This window comes from Lycium barbarum, chromosome 6, assembly GCF_019175385.1.
Source record: "Lycium barbarum isolate Lr01 chromosome 6, ASM1917538v2, whole genome shotgun sequence".
Lineage (NCBI taxonomy): Eukaryota > Viridiplantae > Streptophyta > Magnoliopsida > Solanales > Solanaceae > Lycium > Lycium barbarum.
In genome coordinates this window covers 136,182,703-136,208,916 of record NC_083342.1, presented here as the reverse complement: position 1 = coordinate 136,208,916, position 26,214 = coordinate 136,182,703, and the positions used below count along the sequence as shown (strand labels likewise).

The 26,214-nt window shown below is 32.3% G+C and overlaps 1 protein-coding gene across 2 annotated transcripts; it reads right to left on the bottom strand.

Annotated features, from left to right (window-relative positions):
* Positions 1-301: 301 nt before the first annotated feature.
* Positions 302-5,502, bottom strand: LOC132599346 (probable protein phosphatase 2C 46). Of its 2 annotated transcripts, none has more exons than XM_060312670.1 (5): positions 5,189-5,502; positions 4,096-4,527; positions 3,592-3,959; positions 1,609-1,845; positions 302-974 (listed from the first exon to the last, which is right to left on the bottom strand). In XM_060312670.1, exons 2-5 carry the CDS (start codon positions 4,415-4,417, stop codon positions 735-737), a joined length of 1,167 nt encoding a protein of 388 aa, XP_060168653.1. In that variant the 5' UTR covers positions 4,418-4,527; positions 5,189-5,502; the 3' UTR covers positions 302-734. The 2 variants fall into 2 exon arrangements, with proteins under 2 accessions (XP_060168653.1, XP_060168654.1); XM_060312671.1 differs by having other exon boundaries at positions 4,096-4,518.
* Between the last annotated feature and the right edge of the window lie 20,712 nt (positions 5,503-26,214).

Genomic DNA, 26,214 nt, shown 5'->3' with positions numbered 1-26,214 from the left:
AACTTTTTTTTTCCAGGTCAAAAAAAATATTCACTTATCAAATCAAGAAAGAATTAACCTTATTTTTTTAAATTTGCCCCTATTAAATTTTATATGATCAAATCTCAATGCTTATTTAATTAAGGATAGTTTAATCAAATTACCTATTTTTATCTAACAGTGAGTATTTTCTTAAGAGACGTGCAAATGGCCAAATGAACTTTTTTTTTTATCCGGAGGAAGTAACATTTATCTAGTGAAAAATCAAACAGATGTTTTACATCCTACCTTGTATTTGCTACTTTGTCCAACAAACCAAACATCTACTAATAAAAATATATATCCATGAATCATTCCGTCATTATTTAATCCTACAATACAATCCCGGTATAACTTGTCTACAAACCAAATTCCCCTTCAAAGGACAGAAGGATTTAAGGCATTTACAACCTCCAGCTAACTAAATATTATACAAAAGCCAAATGAAATTAGGAAATTACTTCAAGGAAATATTATACCCGAGGAATAATTGAAGCAAGAAGAAATTACTTCAAGGAAACAACTCAACTGATATTTGTGAAGATACTCTTTTTTTTCCAGCCCCTTTCTTGGGCACAGGAACTAAATCCAAGTACTAGTCTCAGTTAGATTACAGTTTAAAAAAATTGTTGGCCTGCTTTTGAACTTGTAGAAGCCCACCTGGTATTCACAAGATACATAGTGCAACAACAACAGCTTCATAAAGTTGCACCAACTTATGTTGGAGTAGTCTTTGTAGGCAAACTTATGCCACCTCCTTTTACAGAAATATTAGGACTCTTGACCGAGCTAGCCCGGCTCACGAGATTCGAGTCGAGGAACACAACCGCCACCGAGATGTCATCATGGAAATGTCGACGAACTCCACGATCGATTTTCTTCAAGTCTGAATACCTCATTTCCCTTTTCTTTGCTGCTTCTTGTAGTGCAGTTTTCACTAACCTTTTAGCTATCCCCTGTCAAGTGGCAAACAAGCCTCTTTAAGTTTTGATCCCAACTGCATTTTCTTCTCAAGGAGTTGAGACATATAGCTTTTCCACTACATATTTAGACTAAACGACACTATAAAAGTAATAGAGAGTCATAACCTGACCCGGCCAATTATTACTAAGTTTTAATTTCTTTATTTGTTCTTTTATAAATTTTTATTACCTAATAAAACTATTCTTTTCTTTATTATGGTTATAGTATATAATATATCAAATAAAAACAATGTGTTTTTGAAAATATTTTGACAAGATTTCTTATAGGCCAACTTGGGCTAAATAACAGGCCCAATTTTAATTTTTGGGCTGTGCTGAAATGGACTGAGCTAATAAATGGACGGTTTGAGCGGGTCATGTATTCATGGACTAATTTTGCCACCCCTAATGGTAAGCATGCAATTGACAGAGTGGCTACACATTTCAGTTAAATGACTTCTATTGCTCGGCATTTCAGTGTTAAGTGCATCACCAGATCATTTTACTACTAGCTATATTTCACCAACTCTTTTTGTGGCCTATCATGTATAGGAGGGAAGCAAGACATCATCCAGTAAAATGGACTAGAAGAGAGATCCATGAAGCATAATGAGGACAGATATCTTACATTTCGTGGGTGATTTTGTACAATGTCGACTGCGCCTTGGTTACTTAGGTGCTCCCAGAGACCATCCGATGCAAATATGATAAACTGATCGTGAGGTTGCAACTCGTGCTCTGAAATTGCGGGATCTGAGCTCAATATGGGCTTCCCAAATGGTTCTCGAAGGCGAAACTTAGCATACAATGGCTCCCTGTTGAATTCAGCTTTCTTTAAGTACACATCACCAATGGATCTCGAAATCTGCAAAATAAAGTATTCAGTCATCTTGGAGTGCAGATCGAAGGTTTTTTCAGTCATGCAAGGCACAACCATACTAAACGTGCTTCCTAAAGAAAGTGTCTCTGTAAGACTGAAACAGCTGTTGAAATACTCCCTCCGTTTCAACTTGTTTGTCTTACTTTCCTATTTAGTCTGTTAAAAAAGAATCACTTTCTATATTCAGTAACTCTTTACACCCAGCAACTTATATGGCATACTTAAGACCACAAGATTCAAAGGGCATTTTCGTACATTATACATATCAAGATATTTAAGACCACAAGATTTAGAAGTCTTCTTTCTTGAACTCTGTGCCGAGTCAAACTAAGACAAACAAATTGTAATGGAGGGAGTAGCAATTTAATTCATGTGTAATAAATTGAAGGTTCATATTTCCAAAAACCATCCAAAAATTATACCAACACTCCGAAAGAGGGGGAGAATATCCCTTGTTTACAATACATTCATACAATGTATGATTTAAGGTGACAAGATTACTACAATCAAAACCAAAAGGAGAAACGCAATTTCCATACATATAGGCAGATTTTTAAGAATTAAAAGATATGTTAGGTTTAGTTAGAGCTTTAACAAAGATATCAAGAAGTGTAACTGAATGGAGGACCCTTTAAGTCACCCAGCAGTAACTATTTATTTTGAATTTTCCCTACTCTTCAATCATAAGTATCTCTTATATCTGCTAATTGATTAAAAGCTTGAAATTAAAAGTACCACAAGCTTACTGTATCTTATGTCTGCTACTCTCATTCATATTGCACCCTTTAAAGCTACTATATCTGCTGCTGAATATCACACAAAGTCAAAAAAAATATCAAACCGAAAAATAATGAAGCCTCTCCATAAAAAACAACAAACATTCCTCTACACATGTAAATATAAACGCAACCAGTAAAATAACTTGTTTTGCCAAAAAGATATCACGCCTCACACCTTTATCACAGAAAAGGGTACTATTTCCACCACATAAACCATAGAGTGGTAAAAAGGAAGCGTTTGGTTACGAAAATACTCCTTTAACGGTTTCTTTTTATTCATTCATTTCTCAAATTGAAGCAAATATCAAGAATCTACAATCTCAGTTTCTTCAGATAATCTCGTATTTCCTTCTGGAAAGAAACACTTGCCATTAAGAGTTCGAAATTTGAACGTTTCAACTTCGTGTCGACTGGTCGATGAAAGTTCAATTGCTATATGTGAAAGGCAAAGAAATGTTCATAACTCAAGCGCAGTGGACAAAAACCCTATACTATAGACTACTTGAATGGCAATTTCCTATGGCTCCCATGAAAAGGAAAATACAAGGACATCAGAAACACCATCTTAAAGTCCTAAAAACGCATAAACGATTAGGGGGCGGGTATAGTATGAAGAAACTTAGAATCTACAAAAATCCCAATTATTAAAATAGACGTAATGTATATATTTTTATTGAAAGAATACTCATTACTAATAAGATCAAATCGGTACTATGAGCTGAGCAAACATCTTTTTTCATTTTTGGCCCGTCAGCCGAAATTAATTACGAGCGCTAGCCAAGATATACAAGAAATATACACATGTATATTTACATATATTACAAGTATATAATATGTATATTTATACTTAATATACAAAACCTATACATTTGCTGGCTATTATTCTTTTGAGCGGTCCAAAAATGTAATTATCCCAAACAGAAACTGCTTACAGAGATGGAATGGAAGTTACCTGTATAAGCCCCTTGACACGCCAGACATTGTGCTTTAAAACTACAATTTGTGAATCATCTGGATGCAAAGATTGCATCTCTTGTCTTACAGATTCAATGCTCACATTGTGTTCTGCAGAGAGCTGAATCGAGAGAACCTCGCCAGTTGACTTAACAAGTCTCCCTAATACTGCCCTTGAATCACCAAGGTTGGCTATATATAATGTTCCATTGCAGATAACTCCAACAAGACAACACGATCCAACAGCAGCAATTTGTGGTTTGGTCGGCCATTGTTTAGTCACAACAGAGAGGAAACCATCTTCTGTTGCTTGAAATGCTTTCCGAATCACCTCAACAGACATAGACTGGTGCTCAGATGTAAACCCTACACAATTTTGGAGCAAGCCAATGAGGGAAGACTTAAAGAGGAACAAAAAATCATACGTAGTAGTCCCTATAAAAAAGCAGTGATATTTCTTTTCTAGAAATGGAATTAACTCAAATTGGTCAGAAGAACTCACTCTTGAGATTTTGAAAGAGGTGTTCATTAATGAACCTTGAAGTTTCAGGTCCTCCATGCCCATCATAAATTCCAATAAAAGTACCATATGGCCCAACAGAATCCTGCAAGCTCAAGCTTCCTGATTCGATTTGGCTCTGATCTTCGAGTAGATTATTAGCTTGAACTACAGCCATTGAAAACTCTCCATTTACATGTTGCCCTGTATCTTTATACCATAAAAGCCCGTCTTGCCGACCACCGGCATCTGAACTTGTATGAACATGTCCATTTGCCCTTGGCTGAAAACAGGCCCTTAATATGTTCATTAATCCAGATATCATACCTCATCTCATCCAAAACACCATCCAATGTCTCCACATTTGCCTGGTCTTATACTTCCAATTTTGCTCTTAAAAATCTCAACTTTGCTTTTGTTGTAATACTACAAGTCCTTAAAAATACCAATGACAAAAGTAAGATGAAGAAAAATAATGAACCTGGCAACTATTACAAGCAAATGATGACCAAGAAAAGCCACCTCTAGTTTAATACTCCCTCGATTCAATTTGTCTGTCTTAGTTTGACTCAGTACGGAGTTTAAAAACAATAAGGAAAACTTTTGAATCTTGTAGTCTTGAATTAAAGATGCGTGTAAATGTACAAAAATGCTCTTTGAATCTTGTGGTCTTTAATATTGTCACGTAGGATACGACTAAATATAAAAAGTGAAACTATTTTCTAAAGAGACTAATAACAAGAGGGTACACTAAAAATTGATTTATGGTGTACTTTATAAATGAAAATACACCACAATGAATCACTCTAAAAATGAAAAAATCAACAAAACTACAACATAGGACTTTCAAAGTAGTCCAATTCAGCTTTTTCAATATGGAAGAATATGGCCAGTCAGCTTAAATCCAGAAGGTCTGACTTTATCAAAGAATAAAATCAAACTAAAAAACAGGATAAAGATAGACATTTTTTTCTTGACTACCCAAATTTCAAGAATCACACATACTATATTTGAAACCAAATATAGCCTGACCATAAATAAGATAATAGCATAAGCAAAAACAGAGAGGAGTTCAAAAGGGAAATAAAAAACTCACCTTTGAAGATCTGAAAGTGAAAAGTGGTTTAGATCTGTGAAACTATCAAATCAAAAGAAAGTAAAGTTAGTATTGAACAGTTTTTTTGTTTGTTTTTCTCTAACTTTCTTTGAGGATGATGATGAAGTGATTCAAGAAAACACATAGAGAGGAGAAAGAGAATAGTGGGAAAAAAAGAGTGATCAAATTTTGTTTTGAGAGAGAGAAAAGCAGTGTTATTTGTTCAATTTGGCCAAACTGAAAACTATGGTCTCACAAAGCACACAAAATCCCATTAAAAACCAACAATGGAGAGCTTGAAGCCAGCTAAGCATAGGACCATTTTGGGCTCCACCCCCACCCCCACACCCCTTAACCCCCGTACCCCTCAGCTTTATTAAGGTTAGAGGTAAGAAAATCTATAGAGATAGAGAGAGAAAACATGAAAAGTAGTATAGCCTATTTAATTCAGAGCCATGAAATTTCCATGAAATACCTCCTTATCATTCCACGTGTCTTGGATTTCATAATACTACTATCATAGTATTATCTCTAAATTAAAATACTCTTTTTCTTTCTTCTTTTTTCTTTTTACTTTTTCTCCTATTTTTGTAGATCTTTAGCATGAGCTGTTGACCCCATAAAATGTCACAGCTTATAAGCTATTTTTTTTAAGCTAAGCCAAACAAGTTAATTTATTTTTTTAGCTTATTTTAAGTATAAAATAACTTATAAGTTAGTCAGTCAAACACTCAAAAAAGTTGATAAGCTGTTTTCAACAACTTATGAGCTAAGCCAAACGGGCTCTTACTTGAAAATTTATCTTGCCTTCCTGAGAGTTTATTTCGGTTTTATTTGCTTTTTTTATCTAGAAAAATAATTAAGTAAAAATTGTACTTGATTTATAATTATAGCATTGAGTGTGATAACTAGTAAAGTTGTTGTTATGTGACCAGGAAGTTACGGGTTTGAGCCGTGAAAAAAACTTTTCGTAAAAATACAAGGTAAGATTGCGTTCAATAGGTCCTTGTGGAGGTATGATCCGGCAATTTCCCCCATCCTGCGTATAACGGGAGCTTAGTGTACCTAGTGGGAGCTTATAGTGCACCGGACTACCCTTTCGAGCGGTTCAGTTCTAGAAAATTTTAAAACCAACATTATGTATATTACAATTTCTTAAAACTTCTTGACCTCAAATTTACAGAATAACACAGTATTATCGTGGCTAATGATGTTATAACCTGACGGTGAATATGTGACATGTCATTTGCATCCTACGCAATTTAATATGATGAAAATAATTATGACTTATTGTTTTAATGAGTAATATTTAATTATTTCAATGTGATAAAAAAGACATCTTTAACTTTAGTAACGTATTATCATAGTGGAAGACCCTTTACAATACTTTTGGGAAGGTGAGGGTAAAAAGAGAAGCAGGGATGCTGGTATTTATTGACAAATGATAAATGCATTAGCATACACATGTCGAAGTGTCAACCCATGAATTTAGGTCCAAGCAATCTGTTGTTAAACCCATCATCCACTTGGGTCGTTGCTGTGGGGGAAAAAAAAAAGAAGCAATAGAGACCTAAAAACAGTAACAATATGTGACACCTTTTGGTGCTGTGTTGGGACTATTATATTTAGAGCTGCGCCGACCTTTAATGATCTTTTGGAGGTTGGCCTGCCTTTGATATTAATTCGTCTACCCATTAATCTTCGCATTTACAAATAAGTAATTTGGAATCGGTAATAACGCAAGTAACTTGAGCCACTTCGCTAGTGGGCGAGTTGATTGAGCTGGGAATTAATATCCTAAAAGGAGGGTCCTGGTCTGTCGCACTGCATTACCTAATACAATTTACATCTTTTATGTGGTTTGTGGGTTATTATATCGGAGCGGAGTTTGTCCAGATAATCTCAAAGGGCGTAGCAGCTACGACTTACCTTTTACAAAAAAAAACTCAATTAATTTGAAATTATCACATAATTCAATGTTTTTTCGATCGAGCACGTCGCACGGAGATTGTTTAATGCGGTTTACATCTCCTATGTGGTTTGTAGGCTATTATACGGAAGTGGAGTTTATTTAGAGCGGACCTAAAAATAACTATTGCGGGTTCCTTTGTTACTAATAAAAACTGAAGTAATTTAAAATTATCACATAATTCTATGATTTTTTATGCTTAAAATTTTCAAAATAATTACTTTGGGATCATAAGGCTGCAACTTACCCGAAACGAATCTACTTTGCCTGCAACTTGCATGAAGCCAGATTACGAGTTCCTCATCAAGCCGGAGTTGTTGTAACTAAGTTATTTTTACAAGTGTAGAAGTAACACACAAACAGTTAATAAGAGAATACTACTTTGGTAGTCTTTCGGATAATGATGACGCGTACATATATGGTATGGGATTGAAATAGGAAAAAAGTTCGATTTTGGTAAATAGAATAAGTAGAAATATTTTTGGAAGTAAGTTAAATTTGTGAACGTACGATTACTTTTTGGGTTGCTCTTTTTTCTTCTGTCTTTTTGGACGTTGAACTCTTTCCCATTAATTGTGCACACGTTTGCACATTCATGACTTGCGTCTTATTTGAGCAAGCAGTTTAATTAATGAGTTTTGGAAAGTTTCATGCATTTATTAATCGATATACGCAATAATGCAAAGTTGTTTTCATTCAAAAAAGAAATTAAAATAGCGTTTGCTAATACATTAGATTGATTTTTTAAATAAAATATTGATGATGAGTTTCAAATTTGAAAAAAGTGATTTTGATCAGTTTTTTCAAGTGAAAATTCACAATTTTAACTTCTTCTTTTTCAAGCTAAATGTGTATCTAAACATAACTCAATTTTCAAGTACCTCTTTCTAATTTTTTTTAAAAAATATCACACTTTTTATGTCCAAACGCTTATTAAGTCTGTTTTCATTATCAGAAATGAATAATGAGGTGTATTATATTTCATTCAGTGCTAAATGGTCCAAATTGAATTGTCTTTCGCAAAGAATGTAGCTCCAGCTTAAATTACTTTCTAAATATATAATTATATTAATCCTAATCCACAGGCAAGTCTATTATATTAACAAACTAAACAAGACGAAAAGTTGCCGAGTACGAGTCCCAAGTCCTTATATATTTCCATTTCCAATTAGAATAAAGGGATTAATTATTCACCTTATATATAATGCCACCATTAGTTTGGTGGCGTTTTGAACTGTTAGCATCAATGTGATGAGTGGCGTAAGCTACTCAGTTAAAGAGCACTTTTATATAATGCAACGGGAACCTCAATATTGCCCAAGCAAAAAATGACTACAAAAGAAAAAAGTTTTATGCATCATCATTGATATATAAATAATTTTTAAATTATCGGATCATCTCTTTACATATTATGACATGTAATATATCTTAATTTCAACATTTCAAAATACACATTTTAAGAAAATTTAGCTATATAGGTCTCCTTTGAATGACCTGATTGCGTAAAAAAAAAATTACGCTAACGGTATACAAACCTTTAACTCAATAAAAAAAAAAAAAACCGACTCTCTTTCCATTTTGCATCGTTCAATTAGCTTTTGACATATATATTTTCTTCTTTGCCTCATCCTCATTTCGTTTTTGTGATATATATTGATTTACCGTCTTAATTAAAATCATCCAACTGATTGCTTCACTCACACAATTTGCATACAAATATAATATTGTTCTATTTTGTTGATGAGACTATCAAGGTTTACCACTGGAAGAACAACTTGTTTCTTCTTTGACATAGGACTTCTCTCTTCGTATACAATGCACTTTGGTCAAAATTGGAATGGTGCTACAAAATTTGACATACATTGCATTCTTTACCATTTTCGTCTTTAGAAAGTGACTATAGTTTTACCTCGTGAAATTTGTGTCATCTACGTGTTCATTTGTGATCTTCATAAATTCTTGTTCCGACAATTGCAGTCCTAGCATCTTATCTTGTTGTTACACCCCATAATTTATGTACGTTGAGATTCGTTAGGTATTAGCTATTCAATTGCAGACAACGGAGTTATTGTCGAGAAGATGCAAGATCATAGGTGCTCGTGTTACGATTATAAGAGTCCGAGTTCGCGTAATAGGTTATAGGAGGATTGGAAAACCAGTGAACTAAGGAGATTAAGCTTCCGAGGCTTTGAAGGAAAGTTGGGCAAGGTTTGGTACGAAAATTTTGGTCTAACTGGAAGAAAGAATATGTTTTAGTATATTAAGAGTTTTGAAGTGAAACAAAAGTCTAAAGTGAAGTTCGGGAAGTCTAGTCTCCAACGCAACAAATCGCTCCTCAATAGGACATCGGGGTAAGGAGATATGAATGTTACAAGTCGGGCTGGCAGACCACCAAAATGGTCCGCGCGAACGCGCCAGGGAATGGCGCGAACACGCAGAAGGCCAAGGGCCAACACAACGCAAACGCGCTGAACAATTTTGAGGCTCGGATTCGGGATGAAGGTTGTATTATAAGAATGTAATAATAACCTATATATGACATTGGAGACCATATGGGGTGAATTGGTTCATACGACACTTGATGAAAAGCCCTCGTTGCTGCAAGCTAAGTGGGGCCCGCATACCGAAGTTTTGTAAAGGACATGTGAAGAGATATATGAGTAGTACATGGAAAGTTGAGCAAGTCCTAAGAAGGACCCTTAAGTCAAATATGGGCATAAGCCCTCCAAAAGGACGATTTAAGGAAACATTTTCGGATGATCTGACTTGGAGGGACCAAAACGATATTATAAGTTTGGAATTTGGAAAAACACAAAGAATTAAAGTTGTAGATAATTGAATTAGATTTCCAACCATAGGTCGTGGGCCCTCACACGATATCGCGATCAAGAGTTATGACCTTTTTACTGAACGAAGGTCCAGTCAGAACAAAATAAGCCAACGCGAATGCGCCCAAAGGGGGCACGAACGCACTGAAGGAAAAATAAGTCGGTCCAGGCAGAACCTGGACCGCTATTTAAAGGGGGATACCCCCTCATTTTCGTCCCAAACAGACCAAGAACCCCTCAAATATTCCAGAAAATTCCCCAACTTTCCATCACCAACTTTTTAGCCCAAAACCATGTATAATTCCCAAATTTCGGTCCAGACGGCGTATAGTTGCAACTACAAAATTGTGTATCAACGCGTTGTGGCTTAAGCTCAAGGTGGAAAAGCGAAGATACGGCAATATTATCGAGAGAAAGGTATGAATCTTCAGCTATTAACGTTAATCTTAGTTTATTTACGGAGAATGAGCTGTAAAATTGTTATAAAATGATTCTGTGATGGAAATATGGGACAAACACCATATGGGATGTTTATGAAGTATTTTTGAGTTGGAAATATTATGGTTAATGTTGGTATTGTTGTGATTGTTGTTGGTTGTTGAATTGAGAATTCGGGCTAGGCATATAAACAGGGGAAATGCTGCCCGATTTTCGGCAGAATATAGAATAGTTTGATTTGAAGCTTGGAACAAGTGTGCAATAAAGAGGATAACGTTGGTATAAATCCTCTTAAATGTAGACTTACGAGCTCGGACGCATAAGCGTAGCCAATAGGAGGTTAAACAGGTATGTTAAGGCTCGTCCCTTTCTTTCAAAGGCGTGATTCCTATGATTACAATTCCATAAATGTTTTCATAGCCTCCTTATTTCCAAAAGTTAGATGTTTATGATTCCAAGGCATGATTTCTTTTCCCGATAACCCGTAAATGTTTTCCAAAGTGTCCGTATTTTTCCAAAACAGAGGTTTATGACTCCGTAAGCTTTTATGACAACAACGATGGATATGTTTTACAATGACAACGATGATGTCAAGGATGAGAATATTTCTACGATGACTATGATGATTCCGGGTTTAAAGGTTCCAAGTTCATGATTCCAATGACGATATAAGAATGTTGAGCTATTTCTTGATTTCTCAATTTTATTCATGGATGATGATTATTTTTAAAGATTCCAAAGTATATGAATTGACGCCTTATGAGATTTATGATCTTATTCTATGTTCTCTTAATGCTATTCTTCATTGATAGTCTCACCTTATAATAATTGTTCATTCAAGGTGAGACAAAGCCATGATGATTATTCCATAATATAATCGGAGGTTACCGACCTTACGTCACTCCGATAGAGTTATAGCTTTTCTTTGGGCTCTCCTGCATGCTGCTTATATGATATATGTATATGTAAATGGGGAATATGGGAAAAAGGGCCAGAGCGTTATAGACGCGTAACCACCTAATCAGTTGGTATAATATGATATCATCCCGGACGCGGGATGCCCGGACTCGGGACATATGTGGTTACATGAATCAGAGCTGACGTTCCTCGACAATATGATATGTTCTATTTTCTGTATACATGAACAAGAAATTTTTTTCAAAGAAAGGTAAGCATGCATGGCATCCGCCCTAAGAGGCACTCATATGTACAGGTTACCCTTTTATCTTACAATATGCTCTATATTTCCATTCGGTTATTATTCATGCTTTGTATCCCTCATATGTTACTATTCATGCCTTACATACTCGGTACATTACTCGTACTGACGTTCCTTCTTGTGGACGCTGCGTTCATGCCCGCGGGATCCGGTAGCCAGCTAGACGATCCACATCAGTAGGACCTCCCCTCAGCGGCAGGCAGTACGCTCCATTGATCCGGAGCTGCAGTCCTTCGGTATACTATTCTGTTGTGTACACATATAGGTATGGCAGGCCTTGTCCTGTCCTTTCTACAGTTTGTTTTCCATAGAGGCACTACAACATTAGTCATCTATAGCTACGAATTCTCAGCTATGAATTTGAAAATCGTGGCTAATACCTAGCAATAGCCACGAAAACTAAAATTTCATGGCTATTTACAATTTTGTAAAATTTCTTAGCTACAAAACTCACATGGCAAAGCTAATTCCTCATTTTTGTTATAGTTGTCAACTATTGTGGCAATAATAACCCAAGTAGCTACGAATTTATTGCTACAATAAAACGTCGTAGCTAAATCACATGTTTTTTGCTACGCGTTTGAAGTTACTGTAGCAATAGTAACCTTATAGCCACAAAAAATTACTTGAAACAAATTATTATAGCTAAATAGATATGTTTGCTTCAAGTTATAAAAATCCGTAGCAATAATTACCTAAATAGCCACAAATTTATTGCTTCAATAAAACGACGTAGCTAAATCGTATGTTTTTGCCACGCGTTTGAAGTTATTGTAGCAATAGTAATCTTATAACCACAAAAATTATTTGAAAAAAAATATATTATAGCTAAAGAGATATATTTTTGCTTCAAGTTTAAAAATATGTGGCAATAACTATCCTAATAGCTACAAACTTAATGCTACAATAAATTTCATAGCAAATAGTAATATGTTTTTGCCACATATTTGAAGTTACTGTACCAACATTGATCTTTTTAGCCGCAAAAATTTACTTGAAATAAAATAATGTAGTTAAACCGATATTTTTGCTTCAAGTTGGAAAAAGCAGTGGCAATAATTAGCTTAATAGCTACAAACTTGTTGATAAAATTTTATAGATAAATATAAGTTTTGTTACGCATTTCAAGTAATTATAGCTAAATATTTTACGTCATGTTATAAAAAAATAGCAATAGTTGGATAACAGCTGGAATTTTTTTTATGACAAAATGATATATTCGCAAAATCAGAAAGACAATAAATTTTCGTGGCAAGTTATTAACTTTTCTTCATGCACTTGAAGATACTATCATATCATATTATAAATATTTTTCTTTGGTTAAAAATCATGACAACAATTGATCATTTAAAAAACAGAGAAATTATTTAGAGTTTTCTTATATCTAAATGCTTATTTTTATGAAAGTACTCACATTATGAAAACTTTAATAGTAATTTGTTGATAGATTTTTGTATGTGTGGTCCTTAGTTACTTTAAATAAGTATTTAGAGTAATTTAATATAGCTAAACACTTATATTTAAATAAATACACATATACAGAAGAATTTTGTGGTATGCGTTTAGTTTTGACAAATGACCACAAATTCAGAATACTTAGAGGAACACGCTAACACTACAAAAAGAAAAATAAATAGATTTACTAATATATGACATTTTGTATATCTAGATAAAATTCTAATTTTGACACTAATAGAAAAAAAGTGCATATATATATATATAAAATAGTTATGAATTTTCGACAAAAAATGAAATTTATCGCCAATTGTAGCGCTAACATTTAACATGAAATCTCCTTTCTAACAATATAATAATATTTCAATTTTTTTTTAAATTATGTTTTTCTAATTATGTAGAATATAAGAATATATTTTTTCTTATATCTAGTTGCACTAAGAATTAAGAATTTAACACGGTTAATATTTAAGTCCATAACAAAAAAACCCACTATGTTGTAATTTTTATTAAGTTACCTATGAGTTAAGACCACAATTAGAAAACAATTGAATTATGTCTAATTAATGTGTAAATAACTAATTATATAAAATTTAAACACCTATAAGCTTGTGTTTGATTACATTGTATAATTAGTTATATTTATTTAATATCGACAAATAAAAAAAAATTACCTTGGTGTGGTCCTTTTCAAATTTAATAATTTATTCATTATCATAAAACAAATCGCTCATCTATTAGATCATAACTATTACATCATAGTTTATATAAAATTGACTATTACTTGTAAGATTCTACATAATTAAGTAACTATTTAATTAAATTTAAATATCTTATTATATCACATTTAAAAATTATGTGCTTGTATCTTATTATATTCAATTTAAATAAGCAAAACAAGTTATTGATGTTAATCATAATTTTAATAAATTGATACAACAACAACAACATACCTAGTGTAGTTTTAGAGGTGGGGTTTGGAGAGGGTAAAACATATGCAGACCTTACCCCTACCTTGGTTGGTACAGAGCTTGGATCCAATAGACCCTCGTCTCAGAGAAAGCATATCAATTTGAATAATTTGATAATTATGATAAATTTAAGAGAATATTAAAAATAATAAATATAGGAGCATATGACCCAACAAACAATATCACAATTCAGTATAAAAAATATTACATGTTAGTTTTAATATTAATTAATTTAAATAATAATGTAACTATCATTGCTAAATTAACGAATTTAATCTTTTTTGATATTTTAATTATTTTTTATTTTCTTTTTATATATTGGATTATCCGATAGTTGAAAGATATATTTTTGAATGTCATTTTTCATGAAAAGAGCTAATTTGTTCTATTATATTTATTGTAACTTATATTTTTACAATTATCTTTTGGGATAATTACATTAAACATTCCGATAATATGATTCAGTTTCGGTTACATTCCTTCTATTTTAAATCAAACACTTATACCTCTTATATTATATAAATACTACAGTTACACTCCCAATGAGGTATATACGAAACTAAATATTTGAATACAATTATTAAAAATTAAATTAAATTTACAATAAGAAGTATTTATGTATTTATTCTTAAGAAATTTAATGGACAAGATAAGCCTTTTTTTTAATATCTTCAAGCATTGGATTAAATTAGAGAAAACACATATATGTTCTGGAACACATATCTTTCGAAACTTATTACTAAGAAAAGGACACTGATTACTTAATAAGATATTTCAACTAATCATAATAATTTTCCTACACTTTAAACATGTATTTTATTTTCATTTAGTTTAATCATAATATTTTATCATATAAGAATTTCTCATTTTTATTTTAGTTTAATATTTATTCTTCCACTTTAAAATATCTTAAAATTACATAAAAAAAAACTTTTGATTTATAATTCTAATTAGTATTTGAATAATTATATTTTATTATACTTAATTTTGGATAAACCTCGTGAGGGTGTAAGCGTAGAATTTCAGTGATATCGAGAGTTTAAGTGTTTTATTTTAAAATACAGGAGGGATATTATATTACATTAGTGTTTAGTGTAATTAACACTTCTTCTTTTTTATAGGAATTTTTTTTTACTATTATTGTTACTACATTTATTTTCGTTTATGGTAGTTGTATACAAAAAGTTTAAAAAAAAAGTATAGTATAAAACAAGAATAGGATGCGTCCAATATCCCTAAACCTAAGCCCTTAAGATTCTTTTCATACCCAGCCACCGCCACACCCCTCACCCGCTTTCCCCTTTGCTTCGTCAATCAAAATCAAGTTTGCACTTTTTCACGAGTTTTTTTTTTTTTTTGAATTTTCTTTTCTCCCCACTTGTTGTTCAAAAATATTTTTACATTCTTCTTTAAGTTGCGATAATTGTAGACATTGAAGCAATTGTCTTTTTTATTTTTTATTTATTTTTATTTATGTATGTAGATTGGTTCTCATCGATTTAAGGCGAGCAATGGTGATTTCATGTATATTGAGAGTGAAGTTATGTGAAGTCGACGACAAGGTAAGTTAGGCTTTTGGCTTTTGGATGTTGTGACAAAGTTGATCTTTTTTGTTATACATATCAATCACAGAGGCTAAGTTAGTCTACGGTTGTGTCGTATAAATATTTATGTTTCAGAAATTGTTCAATAGTCATAATGTAGTTAAAATCAAATGCTTATTATTATTGTAAATGATAATATCGGTTCAACAGGTTTTCTTGTATCTATAATTCTTCCATGAAGGATAATGAAGTGTTGTAGATATGCTTGTTCCTTGATTAAAACACGCTTAGAAAAAACTTTTAGTGCAAAAGATTGAATTGCTTGGAACTTGCGATCCATTTTAAGATTATTGAGTTTCATTATCTTACAAAAACTGTTCATATAAGAATTTTAAGGAGATTTTAGTAAAGATAATGCTTTTCTATAAAATATATGATCATATGTACCTGTTAAAGTTATATACATGATACAATTATTTTTGCTTTTTGGTATTAATTTACTTTGTTGAAATTGATAGGAAAATTTGTGGAATTATTGGAGCAACAATTCAAACTATGTTACAATTGGAGATAATGGCGGAAGAAAAAGGAGAAGACTATCCGGCGTTGTATCTTAAGCAAGACACTATTATTGTAATTGTTGTCATAGAATAATTATTTGTGAGTATTTTGAAATTTAACTATGTAATTATGTGTAAGTTGAAACCAATTTTGGAATCTAAAATTTTAATTTTTCGCTACGTTATAGAAATTCTTGAATTAACAATGCTTGTGGCGTATTCTTCAATTTGTAGCAATGGAATTTCTGTAATCATGACTAAACCTACGTATAATTGGCAAAAATATGGTTATACATATTTACCCTTCGTAGCAAAATTTAAAAAATAATTAACCATAATTTTACATATTTTGTGGCAAAAAGAATGAATTTTTAGCTACGTACAAAAATATTTGTGGAAAATACTATAATTCATACCTATGGATTTCGAACTCGTAGCTAAATACAAATACTATTGCCACCAGACTAGAATATAAAATAGCCACAAAGTTTGAATTTTCATAGCAAACAAATCAAGTCTTTTGCCACAAAATAATATATTGTGGCTACAATATAAAATTGCTACAGATTTTATTCGTCGTGGCAATAGAGTAAAATTATTTTGCTACAAGTATATATTTCGTGGCAAGAATTTTTTTACTGTCATAACTACAACACAAACAAGATTTGTAGCAATAAGTATTAGGTCATAGCCACGGACCATGTAAAGTTTGTATCTAACTTTTAGCTACACTACTTCTAGCTACGAAAAAAAAAATTATAGCTAAAGTGTTTAGCCACGAAAATTTTCATATTTAGCTACAATGTATTTCGTAGCTATATGTACTCTGTGTTGTAGTGAGGTCTGTAGACAGTGATATGTAGTCGTGTTGTTATGCAGCCTCGTCGACACTTATTTTGTTGTACTGTATATATGAAGTGGCCAATCGGCTTGCGCTGTTACTCTGAGCATTTGTGTTTATATGTATGTGTTGGCCGTGGATTCCCGATACGGTGTCTCTTATGTTGATTGTTCGGGAGACAGTCCAGCTCAATTACATATTGTGTATGGGCCCAGGATAGTCAGTGAGAGGTAAATACAGGCATAGGAGTGCTTGACCAGCAATGGTCGGGTACTTGTCGCGGCTCATCGGTTTGGGTCGTGACATTTGTTTGGTCCACTTGGAGACGTATGCAATAAGTAATTTTAAGTACTACTTGTAATATAGGAGAGTACTGTTTTGATCTTTGTCGAAGTTAATTAAAAAGTTAGATTCTTTTCTACTCCATTTTTGGGTTTTGTTAGTTTGTAAGTTTAGCACGTTGTTCTCATGAGTGAAAATCCTATCCTTACGATAATGTCTAGTAGAGCAATGCTTTCATCCTTGTGTTTTCCTATAAACATTGTCAGTTTATTTATCTTCCATTCCAAATATGTGGATCGTGTTGGCCCGAAAAGTATTACTCGTCATGCATGCACAGTGCATGCAACGACAAGAAATATTATGACAGGCCAGGGTGCAATGTAATTGATCAGTATTCAGTAGTAGTCGAATAGTCATATGGACATTTCGAACAATTGTTTTATTATATAGATCAGAACTGTTGTACCTTGCATCTTCGTCACTGCACAATTTCTGTGAACTGAGCAAGTTGCCTCTCATTTATTTTTTATGCTAGTGTGATGGCAGTGTTATATGGGAATAGTTGAGTTATGACCGTTATTTTAGTCGTGATGATCCAACTCTTTGTTATCCTTTGTGTTCGATGCAAGTAATGAATATAAACAGAATCTTAACTAATATTCAAGGGACTTAATTATTTACTCCCAGGATAGAAGGGATTTACCTTTATTGGAATAGTGCAGTAATTCAAATCCAACGTAACAAACAAGAATTTGTTGATCCAAAAATTAATCAATCAAATCATTTGTCCTGATCCGAATTTGATCCGACCGACTACAACACGACTGCCGGTGGGCTTACGACGTTCTTTCCAACTCTTTAAGTTAGTGTAGAATTATCTTTCTATATAAGCCAACAAATTCTACTCTTCCGATGTGGAACAACATCACTAATGTAAATGAGTTTCTTCATACAGTTCACATCACAAAACCAAAAACTCTTATCGACCAGGTAAATTTTGGATAGGTCGTAGCCTCTTTTTATTTTAATCATACATGACTAGTCTATTAATGTTAGTAGATCCACATCGGTAGGTGGGATGACAATTTGCCTTCTTATATATATGGTCTTGGCCTCTTGGGTAATTTTCATTGCTTGAGCTAACTTTTGAGATTAAGTTAGCTCTAAAGTCCATTTCTTTATGATGATATCAGAACCAAGTCTACTCAACTCTTGTCGTTTCACCCGAGTTTGGGCCTCCATATTATCTTGTCTATACTCTAGCTAGTTACGAGGTCCAGATATCGGGTGTTAGTAATCTCACATCTGTAGGTGGGATGATAATTTATTTTCTTATATGGTGTTGAACAATTAATACTTCTTGAACGTATTAGCTTTCGAAGTTGAATTAGACTCAAAATCTATTTCTTTATTAATCAACTTTGACATGTTTTGATCCAATTAGTTCAATTGTCATTTCTAAGTGTCCTCGTGCAAACCCCAATCATCACACACCCACCCCTCAAACAAGAAATTAAACTACTCGATCATATAAGATATGGTTTTAATTTGCTAGGGACACATTTGACGGATGAAAATGGATAAGAGTAAAGTAGACATGCCCCCTTACCTAACTGAAACTGAAAACATGTACAGCAGTAGTATATTTCATAATATCACATGACTAAGGGTCCGCAACACAAAAGGACAGCCCTACCTTCTGAGTTCTGATTGGATTTGTTCCAGTTCTCTATTCATGTATATATATAGGAATTTATATATAGAGGAATTTATATACCACCAAATTACATTTATCTATTTTAACATGTAATTTATCTTATTTTGAGATTATAAAAACACTCTCCATAAATTTCCTTTAAATAATTTAATAATATAAAAAACTTTTACCCGGACAGTTTATATAACTTCCCTAAATAAAATGATAGCCAATCTTTTCTAAAGATGGTCATAGGACGCTTGTGGTTACAAGTCTTTAGCCTAATTATATACCTAACATGACACATCTGATGTATAGACTAGTTCTTTTCGGAACGTAGCTACAATAATGGATGATGTTTTCAACATTTTTTTTAGATTTAAATTATATATAAGGTTTTTATACATTATCAGTGAATTTTAATTGTACTTGATGGCCGATTAGTTACAGTTTTACCAATTAACGCTTATCAAAAAATTTATCAGTGATTATCTCATAAGTAACTTAATTGTGTAAATATTTTTTAACACAATCCACGTTGAGCTAAAACGGCCCAAAGATACTCTTAACATGATGTGATATTGTCCACTTTGGGCCAAGCCCGCACGGTTTTCCTCAAAAAGCCCTCACATCATTAAGAGTATTCAACTCCTTATAAATAGTTTCCTTTTCTTTTCAGCTATCAATGTGGTACTTTGTTCGCACACCCAACAATCTCCCCTTCAAACTAAGTTCCACGTGGCTCATTATCATACCACGGGTCAGTGATTCAACATGTCTGTGTGTCATCCACGCTGTCAGAGTATTTACGGTCATCGAAGCCCAAAGGCAGTGAATGTGTCTTCAAAGCTACGGGTAAAGTCGTAAACCGGCCCATAGATGGGCAAAGGCACCCCACGCCGCACTCCGCCATCTTCATACTCGTCCCGCCAAACCATTGACTCTGATACCAGTTGTTGGGCTAAAACGGCCAAAAGATACTCTTAACATGATGTGATATTGTCCGCTTTGGGCCAAGCTCGCACGGTTTTCCCCAAAAAGGTCTCACATCATTAAGAGTATTCAAGTCTTTATAAATAGCTCTCTTTTCTTTTCAGCTATCAATGTGATATTTTATTCGCACACCCAACAATCCATACATAAAATACTCTTGGAAGTGCATACTTAGTTCTTACCAAAAGCATTTGAACTTCAGCATTGGTCCCAACACTTATAAGTTATAACTTTTGCCTAACTTAATTTTAATTATATATAGAGTCGACCATAGCAGGGTGCATTATGTTTTTTTATATGCAATGAGTCTCCCTGGCATAATTGCAGACGAAAGAAAAATACTTATAACTCAAATACTAAAATAGTTTCCTAGCTGGCTAGCTCCCATCACCCTCTAGAAGAACTTATAGATATTCTATGCAATGAGATGAAAATGGTCTCATATTTATCAAATAATCGAGATAAAATAAAACTAAATAAACAAGTTATCAGTAGATCTTTCAATTAGTAATATGATCTTTAATGTGTTTGATCTTATCAAGGATCGAGGGGCCACCATGCAATAAGAAGCAGTGGGTGCAAAATTAAAAGAATTTGGCCTTTTCTTCACTGGCAGCTAGCATTGAAAATGATTATTATAAAATATAGAAAAGGGGAAAAAGCGCACTATCCCTCTTATTTTCTTGGTATTTTTCTGTTAATAATTCGGATCTCAACCCCCGGATGAACACTATGATTTATAGGTTATAGTTTTAGCTTAGACGTTATATATATATATATATATATATATTTTATTATATATTTATAAATATTAAATTTTAAAAATAATAATTCAATTGATCAATAAATACAGTAACATTCGAGTTCATAAACTTTAAATTATTGATCCGCTCACGATCTTAACCTCTTTTGTAGGAGATCCATCAAGTCAATGGCTATGGGGTTTATAAATAAAGTTAAATAAAATAATCATAAATGATAAATAATACTGATGTTCTTCTTGTTCTCCTGGAATCTATATATAATATAAAGCTAGGCATAGACAAGGTGATGTGGCACCTCTCTATGGCCTAGAATGCTATTTATCTTTTTTCTCCTTTTTTTTCCTTTTTTTTCTATATTTTCCATTTATGTGCCATGTCAAAAAAAGCTCAAAAGACACTCCTTTAACTTTCTTAATTAGTAACTAATTTTATCCAATTGATGGGATCACTAATTAAAGGTTGTAATTTTATTATCTAATTAATTATGTGAAATGTGCTTATTAGGTCTAATAAAATTAAATAATCCAACAATTAGCCACATTTAGAGCACTGTTTTTTTTGCTTCTGTTTTAGAGCACTATTTCAATATCCATTACAACATGCTTATGGTGGAATGAAACGGCAGAAGCTTTAAATTGTAATAAACTCATATATTAAGAAATAAGAAGTTATGGAGAAGTTACGGAGATGAAAAGTTATTAAGTTTTGAAGATAGGCTATATAATATCCATACTACAAATAAAGACCAAAGCAATATCGGTTTTTCAACTTTCTTGTAAGCATTATGGGTGCTTTAAAAAACATGTAAATGAGTGGTTTATTAATCCAAATATCCAGACTATAAATAAAGATCAAGACTGATCAGTTTTCCAACATTCTTGTAAGCATTTCTGCATTTAGCGTTTTCTCTTTATGCCAATCATTTAGACGTTAGCTTCACAAAGGTAATCACATGAGATTATCTAATCTCTTGAAGGTTATTTGAATTTGTTTTCTGTTTAATTTTATATGTATAATGTTTTTTCTTTATAAGTTTGAAATTTAATTTTCATCACAATATGCTTGCTTTTAGTTTTTGGTATTATAAATATCTTACATCTTGATACCTATATTTGCATTAAAGAAAATACGTTTATAGTAAAAATCTTAGAGGTCTCTTTTAGATTCCCTAAACATTGTGGTTGTTCTCCTCCCTCGAATTAATTTTATTATTGTGTAGTAATGTGCTGAGGGTAGGTTATCAAAAAGACAAAAACGTTAAGGTTTTCTCCCTTCCCTTTAATTAATTTTATATTAATGGGTATGATTGTGCCAAAGATATATAGGAGATAAAAAGACAAGAACTAACCTATGCCTCATACTGCCAAGCTATTCAATATGGAGTATGATTCATCTATTTTAGCTCCAATAGTTAGCTATTCTCCAGCATGAGGTTCACTGTATTTTTTGTTTTTTACTTTGCATTGTAACAATTTGTTTAGTGAGTTTTATGTGTTAGTAGATTTTTATCTTGGTTGATCTTACATGTACCAATTTCTTTAGGGGCAAAGGTTTGTCAATGTTTGAATTGAAAAGATACTTTTTTGTCACACAATTTCTTACTCCGTACGTATTTACTAAGTTTTGATGACTCGTGCCATGTCATCTGCATCGAGAGTCTGGTATACTCGATGATATCTCTCTCAACTTTGGTTGCATTACTTCGGAAGTAATTATATGCACTTTCTAAAATTCATAAACTTTTCTCCATTCCTATTAATTTGTTTTATTTCTTTTACAATGCACAACTTTTTTATTAGATTCGTTCAGGAATATGATTAGATCTGTTTAAAATTGATACAATATAATTTTGACAACTATTTTGAAACTGAAATAATTTGAAATAGAGTCAAAACGTAACTTCTTAACCAGAAATGATGATTTCCTTGGCATTTATTGAGAAATTGGAAAGAAGCCGCATAATTTCGTTGATGTAAATAAATTTACTTATATTTCCTGTTTGTTGTAGATAAAAGGATGAACTTTTGCTGAAAAGAAGTGTTTTAAGTTATAATTTTTAAAATAGGAGAGTCACCTTATGGTGTAAAGATTTGAAGAAAAATATTGTCTTGGAGAAATCTTGAAGATAAAAATATTGATTTAGAGTGGAGGAAGCTTGACGTGTATTTTGTTCCAAAGCTATTTCAACTTGAGAAACCCAAAAAAAAAAAAAAAAAAAAAAAAAAAAAAAAAAAAAGAATCTTGCATTGGCTTTATCTAATTGCTCTACTAATTTAGACTCTCTAATACTATTTTTTTAGCAAACAAGAACTATATGTAATTATTTCTTGATTTTATATTTCAATTTAAATCTTATATTTCTTTTGTTGAGGAAGATTGAAATCTTCCGCAATAATTGAAATTTCACACTTACGCCTCTATTTAAGTATTTCATCTTCTTATATTTTTCGGTCGGTGCTCTACTTGATAATTACTTTCGCGATCAATAAAATTATATTGCATTCGTGGAAGGTTATTCAGGCGGTCATTCACAAAATATTAAACTGTTTTTCGATCATTTTAAAAGATTTATCTTTATTTTTACACCTAACAATATAATTGTCAACCAAACACAATTCTCAATATGCGCAATTATAAAGACCAAAAGCATATAGTAAAACGAAAAATTATAAAGAGAAAAGATTGAGATAGTAATTTCTTTGAGTAAATTTTTCTTACTTTTAGTATATGGGTTTATGTTAAAGTTTAACTGAAAATTTGTTGTGATCGTTTGTTAATTATTTATCATATCAAGTTATGGTTGGAGAATACTATTTAGCGGAACTGATTGGTAATTTTGAGGCAGATTGTGAAGGGATCAATACTATTGGCTTTACGTTACACTGGATTAGTCTTGAAGTTCTGTGGTCTTTGTAATTTTGTTTCACTTGAAATGTGAATGGACATGTAATTTAGTGGCTATAATTTTTCAAATTCAAGATACATACAGACTAAAATTAAAAGCTTTAAAAAAAAAAAAAACTTTTGAAAGACAAATTAATGACAACTTAAGGTTGCGAAAATTATACTCCATTTTAGTATTCAGATAATTAAACAAATTATTTACAAATTTAAGGTCTTATGACCGCGCGAAGCGCGGGTTAATTCACTAGTTATATATACTACCTGAATTTGGCTGCGAGAAGTCATGTCTAATCAAAATTAAAGTTTTATGTCCTAAGTATTATTGCTGCATTTAATTTGTGGACCCTGAAATATTTTAATTTCTTTTGTGGCCCCTGAATTTAATAATTCAATTGATCAATAAATACAGTAACATTCGAGTTCATAAACTTTAAATTATTGATTCGCTCACGATCTTAACCTCTTTTGTAGGAGATCCATCAAGTCAATGGCTATGGGGTTTATAAATAAAGTTAAATAAAATAATCATAAATGATAAATAATACTAATGTTCTTCTTGTTCTTCTGGAATTATATATACTACCTGAATCTGGCTGGGTGAAGTCATGTCTAATCAAAATTAAAGTTTTGTGTCCCAAGTATTATTGCTGCATTTAATTTGTGGACCCTGAAATATTTTTATTTCTTTTGTAGCCCCTGAATTTAATGTTCCTGGCTTTGATTGAGATAGGATAGAACCACTGTTTAGTAAACGCCCGGCTAGCAATGCAACTCCTAAATGTAACAAATTAAACAACATTGATTATCTCTTTCTTTGACTATTAATAGAATTATAGTTTGTTCTTTGACTATTAATAGGAATTATTGTTTGTTCTTTGACTATTAATAGGAATTATTGTTTGTACATTGAACTGGATGATCATTCGAAATATTCAGAAAGCTCTTGAGGAGAAAGGAAAAGATTTTGTTCAACCCTTACCTATATTGCCTGAACTGAAAATTTACATGCATTGAATATATTCATACCAAATAAATAAATATATAACACTTAAGGTTAAATTCTATGATTTATATAGATAAGTATTCCATCGAAAAGCTCCCCAAATTCCTAATTCAAATATGCTAATGCTATATCCAAGTCTTGGCAAATAAAACTAATTGATATTTGTGATGATCGAGACATAGTAGATATCCTATGAAATTAGTTGACATGCGTGCAAATTGATCCCAACGTCACAATTTTTTAAAAAGTACAACCTCCTAAAGGACCACTTTTAGGGTATGAATTCGTTGTGTTACACCAGATTTGACCAAAGACTTGGAACATATAAAAGACCACAAATTCCTAATTCAAGTATGCTAGTAATGTTTTGTCTAGAATACTCCTTGGAAAATAATACTACCTTCTTCCCATCTATTTTAGTTTTGATGGAAAAAATTATTCCATATTTATGTTGATGAGAGGTAATAAATATTTCGTAAAATTAATCGATGTACGTATAAACTGACTCGGACACCAACAGCCAGTCTCAGTCCAAACAATTTGGTGTCTGATATATCAATTAATCCCCACTTCTTCTACTGGACCACTATTAGGGGATGAATTCGTTGTGTTGCATCAGATTTTGACCAATGACTTGGAACATATAATGGACCACTTTAAGGCAAAGCTTAAATCTTGATGTTTACGGCACCTCAATCGACATACATATTTTGAGCAACTTTCACACTTAAAAACTATTTTTTCCATAATATAATGGTTGATTGATAATGTATGACATGATGCATTGCATGGTGTAGAATTGCGATTTGTGGAATCGATTGCCTCAACGATAATTCTTTAATTCGCACTGAATAATCCAGTGGTTGGAACGTCAAAAATATACATTAGATGGATAAAATGTACAATCAATACTTGTCGTCAATGTTTAATTACTTGTGAGAACATTAGGCGCTCTCATTGACAATGTTTTTCGATTGACAGTCTTGTGATTTATAATACGTAACACATTAATTTGACTTTTTTAGGTAAGAATATTCAAAATGCTACATCTATTATTTAAGGGATCTTTACACAAATAATCGACGTTTTATTTTTCCTTAGGCGATGTGTGTGTCATGGACGGAGCCACCTTAGGTGAAGGGTGGTCAGGTGCACACCCTTCACCGGAAAATTACATTGTATACATAAGTTAAATGTTCACTATTATAAGTATATATCCGATTTTTTTATTATTATTTTCTTTAATCACGTAAAAGTTTTTGTAGTGTCGTGTAGTTTTTATCAAATGAAATTTAAAGGGGCCAAAAAGGACCACGAAAAAAAGAAGAAGGGGAATTTAGGGAATTATTTTTGGCCAGGGGTAATTGTACTTTCAATCCCTCACGTATTAGGAAAGTCAATTTTTTATCTTTGTGATATTTTATTGAGAATATATATATATATTTTTGAAATAATTAAAATTTATGTTTGTCATTTTGTTGTTGTGGTATTATTGGAACCATATTAGCTTCAAATTAAATATACATCAACAATATGAATTTAACATAGCATGGGTAATT